The 5,125-nt window shown below is 43.7% G+C and overlaps 1 protein-coding gene across 1 annotated transcript; it reads left to right on the top strand.

Moving 5' to 3' along the window:
- Positions 1-979: 979 nt before the first annotated feature.
- KCNRG (potassium channel regulator) lies at positions 980-4,121 on the top strand. Its single transcript, XM_040422365.1, has 2 exons — positions 980-1,562; positions 3,853-4,121. Exons 1-2 carry the CDS (start codon positions 982-984, stop codon positions 4,103-4,105), a joined length of 834 nt encoding a protein of 277 aa, XP_040278299.1. The 5' UTR covers positions 980-981; the 3' UTR covers positions 4,106-4,121.
- Positions 4,122-5,125: the final 1,004 nt, after the last annotated feature.

Below are 5,125 nucleotides of genomic sequence, written 5' to 3'. Positions count from 1 at the left end.
CAATGTCCATAGGGCCACTCTAGCCCTCCTCATTGCCACTGTCCGGGTACATACTACTAGGGCCACCATAGGGGTCATTATTAGAATAAGTGCAGCATGCATGCTGAAGGTATGTCTGACTTGTTGCCCACATCTCACCCCCCTGCTCCATATTAGAGACAATTGAAGGAGGACAGAACGTGGCAGCTATTGATGGCCACTGCAGAGGTATGGTGTGGTATTTGGTTCTGTAGGATGGTATTCGGTGCCGCACTATGGTATTTTACTGTCCCTGCCTACTTGTATTGGCCCCATCTATTTGTGTTACTCCACCTTCTGTCAATTTGGACCCATCTACAACATTAGGGCCAACTTTAAGTTCCCAGTCTGCCCTTGCCAGTGTTTCCTGCTTGGGCTACCTTCACATCTGCAGCAAGGTGATCCGGTCGCCAGAGCGAGCAGGGAATTGGCTGAACACAAACCACAGGGTGCAGCATTTTTGCCAGATTGTGGCTGATTCTCCACTGGACTCTATTATAGTTAATGGGGTTGGCAGGCATTCTGGTTGCATCTGCCTAATCGGGAGAATGTTCACTTCCGCAGATGTGAAACTAGCCTTACTGAAACTGGACAAACCCTTTAAAGCTGTATTCCAGTCTTAACAAATGAAGGGTATTCTTCAAATCAAGTTATGCAATTTTCCAATATAGCCAGTTCATGAGGTAGAAAGTATAAAAATAAATATAATAAGCAACAAACACAAATAAAATGCTCAAAGTTTGATCTTGAGAAAAACGAAATATTGTAAAGATACGGTTTTACAGTCCACTCCTTGATTTACATAGAGGGTTCCTCTGCCTGTTGTACTCACAGTAATGGGCGTTTCCAGGTAACTAGAAGCCAGTGTTTCGTTTGTGGTTGCCAGGCACAGGGCCGGTCTGTGGTGCAGCTTGCAGGAAGCTCTTAGTGGAAACTTTCTAAAACTGTGGAAGGTGATCCAAAATGAGCAACCCAGAAGTGATAACACTCAATGTGGGAGGCATGAATTTCACCACCACCCCTTCAACCCTTCTGAGATTTCCAGAGTCAAAATTTGCACAGATGCTGGATGGCAGCGATCGGGACTTTAGGATAGTAAGTGGCCAATATTTTGTGGACCGGGATGGAACACTATTTAGCTACATTTTGGATTACCTCAGGACATCCCAGCTAACTTTGCCTTCAGACTTCTCAGATTATGAGAGACTTCAGAGGGAAGCGGAGTTCTACCAGATCCCATCCTTGGCTGAACAGTTGGGTCAGGAGAGCATCTATCGGCCCAGAATGGAAATCTTAGAAGTGCGCTTTTTGCTTCAGGAAACTCATGCCTTTTTCCGCATCTTCTGCTCATGTAGCAGCACTGTTGAAGCTCTCGCTGATCGCATTGTAATGTACATAGAGCAACCAGTGGGAGTTCAAGGCTGGAACTTTCCATATGCCACACAAAAACCATTGGCTCCGATACCTCTACAAAGACCGTCACATCATGACCTAGTGTTTCAATGTGGAACAGACTACTCAACAGGAGACCAATTTGGAGCCAGGTAAATTCAAAAATTATTAGAAATTATGGTTTATCCAACTTGGGTACAGCTCATTGCAGGACAGTATGCACTGGAGCCATCTCATGGACGTGGTGTCCAAGTCACATACAAGGTATATAGAACTCTATTATGTAGTTCTGCTGTTGCATAAATTGCCCACAGGATGTGATCCTACATGCTGACCGGGCAGGGGCAGCAATGATGTATTACTATAGAATCCAATGGAAATGGCAACACCCCATTGTCATCTTATTGATACATTTACAGGACAAATAACAGAAGAACAGCCAAATTATTCCAATACATTTAAACTTATTACAACAGAGAACACCAATATTGGCAATGAAATGCAGGACAGCCGCATGTAATGCTACCCCTCGAGAACAGGGTTCTAATGCAGACATTATACAGGAATATGAATACACTAGTCCATATTTACTATTGTGGCTGCATCTGAATTCTGTCCTAATTTGCTTCACACACCATATCCGAGTCAGCCAAGACAAATAATCCATTGCGTCTCACCCATAGAGGGCATGGCTTAAAGGGAACCTGTCACCGGGATATGGTGTATAGAGCTGAGGACATGGGTTGCTAGATGACCACTAGCACATCCGCAATACCCAGTCCCCATAGCTCTGTGTGCTTTTATTGTGTAAAAAAACCTGATTTGATACATATGCAAATTAACATTAAAGAGTCATATTTTACTTGTGTGACCAGAGAAGAGTCATATTTTCAAGCTCTGATTCATCTCAGGTTAATTTGCATATGTATCAAATCGGTTTTTATACACAATAAAAGCACACAGAGCTATGGGGACTGGGTATTGCGGATGTGCTAGTGGAGATATAGCAACCCATGTCCTCAGCTCTATACTCAAAATCCTGGTGACAGGTTCCCTTTAAGATGCAACATTTTTCTGTTGCAAAGTAAACCAATCAATAGGAGGTATAAAGTTAGGCTAGTTTCACACTAGCAGTAAATTAGAGGAACAGCCTGGCAGAAGACATCGTATCCGTATAAGGCTAGCGCACCACCAGGTCCCATTGACTATAATGGGACTTGGGTGGCGGGGGGCCCGGCCTGAACAAATACTGCTGCAACCGGGTGAATCCTGATACTGATGCCAGAAATAGGCCATATCCCTATTGAGTCCCATTAAAGTCAATGGGCTTCGATAAAGTAGTATGTGATCCATTAACCAGTCTTAAGGCTAAGTGGGAGAGGGATGTTCGAGAACTGTCGGAGGAAAAATGGAGGGATGTTTTGGGGGCAGTACCCACGATATCTATGAGTGTGGCACATAGGCGATCGCAATTATTCCTTATTCATAGGGTATACAAGACGCCACGACTCCTGTTTAAGATGGGTCTACGTGCGGACTCTAACTGTCCTAGGTGTGCTGCCCCGGATGCAGACTTGGCTCATATGTTTTGGTCCTGCACAGAACTGGAGCGTTTCTGGTGTGGAGTGTATAGACAAATAGAAAACAGCTATGGAGTTATTTTACCAAAGACTCCACTGGTGGGGTATCTTGGGTATGTAGAGGACCTAACAACCACTAATGATTATAAATTAGCAATTGCTAAATTATTGTACATTGCACATAAATCCATTGCAAAACACTGGATACAGCCGATCTCTCCGACTAAGTCAGAGTGGATAAATATGGTCAATCATATGATATCCATGGAGAGTGGCATCTATATTAAAAGAGGCACTGTACAGAAATTTAAGAAGCAATGGCAGGTGTGGCTGGCTGGACCTGGGGGGAAGTCTCAGAGATTGATGCATATTTGGTATGGAATGGTCCTAAGGGGATTTGGATGCTAAGATGTAAGAAAATTGGAGCATTTTTGTCCATGTCGAGGGAGATGACCACACGGAGAGGGGGAGGGAGTTGGGGGGGACTGGGAGATTTAATAAAGATTTTTTTTTTTTTGATGCAGTGTTATTGACATGCTGATTTGGATAAAGTATGATTGATTTTACTGTATTGATATCCTATTGTCATATAATGTATGGTTTATCTGAACAATTGGCTGTATGTAAAACCTTTAATAAAAATGATCTGATTCAAAAAAAGTCAATGGGCTATGGTGGATACAATGTCTTCCGGCAGGCTGTTCCTCTGCTAGACCAGTCTGGCGGAAGAATTTACCCCTGGTGTGAAACTAGTGTTCAATGAAAGTGTCCATCCCTGCACATTTATCTTCCTGCCTAAGCCACTGTCTACATTTTAGATAAAATTAGTCAAATCTGTCCCGTTGAATCTTGTTTTCCACAGGTACGTCTCCATAAAACCAGATCAGAGGAAACTACTAAATGGAACCAACGTGCTTGGACTACTGCTGGACATCTTGCTCAAGGAAGGCTTCAGTCTGGTGAGCACCAGAGCAGTGTCAGCAGAGGAGAAAGTAGAGTGCTACACATTTGAGAGGAAGAAAAGGCCAGAAGTCCTAACCATCACAGAGAACCCCAAGCCAGAAAAAAATGTTACAATCCAAATGAAACCGGTTAAATCAAACAAAAAAAGATGAAAACTATCCAGCAACTAAAAGCAGCAAGTCTAAATAGTAATCTATAAAACCAAACCAAAAATTTTACCAGGTCCAGAACAGATGCAAATAAAACAGAAAATGACGTTGACAAGTTTAATACTAGACATATAGCTGTAAGGGTCCATTTACAGAACTGTATCCATTTTGTGGTCTGCAAATCATGGACGCAGTCTGTGTTGCACCCGCATTTTTTGATTACCCATTGACTAATCTATATTTTGCAGACAAGTATAGGATATACTGTGTGCGCTTTCCGCATCCATATGGAAAATCCGATGCTGGTGGATGCAGCAGGGATCAGTCTGTCAGTAAGGCCTCATGCACACGACCGTTGATCAGGTCCGCATCTGAGCCGCAGTTTTTGCGGCTCGTGTGCTGTCCGCATCCGTTGCCCCGCCAAAAAATTATAACAGGTCCTATTCTTGTCCACTTTGCGGACAAGAATAGGCATGTCTAAAATGGGCTTCCTTTTTTTGCGGACCGCAAAAACGGAACGGTCGTGGAACTGATCGCGGCACCACACATGGTGGGGAGGAAGGATCGCAGGACGAGAATGTACCGGCCATTTAGGACGAGCATTCTCGTCCTCAAGGCCCCTTTCATACGAGCGAGTATTCCACGCGGGTGCAATGCGTGACGCAAACGCATTGCGCTCACACTGAATGCAGACCCTTTCCTGTCAATAGGTCTGTGTACATGAGTGTTGTGTTCTATATTCTGCGTTTTTCATGCAACACTGGCCCTATAAAAGTGAAAGGGGCTGCGTGAAAATCGCATCCACAAGCTTTTCACGGATGGTTGCTAAGAGATGTTTGTAAACCTTCAGGGTTTTTTTATCACGCACGTGAAAAACACATCAATGTGCATTTCACCCACGCGATAAAAACTGAACTGAACGCAATCACTGGCAAAATCTTTAACTGAATGCATCCAGACCTAATCAGTATAGCTCGTCTGCAAGGGGCCTAAAGGGTTCTTTATTTAAATTGGGTCCATAGA

This window comes from Bufo bufo, chromosome 3 (genome assembly GCF_905171765.1).
Source record: "Bufo bufo chromosome 3, aBufBuf1.1, whole genome shotgun sequence".
Lineage (NCBI taxonomy): Eukaryota > Metazoa > Chordata > Amphibia > Anura > Bufonidae > Bufo > Bufo bufo.
The sequence above is the reverse complement of the archived record's forward strand: the minus strand, read 5'-3'. Positions and strand labels throughout refer to the sequence as shown.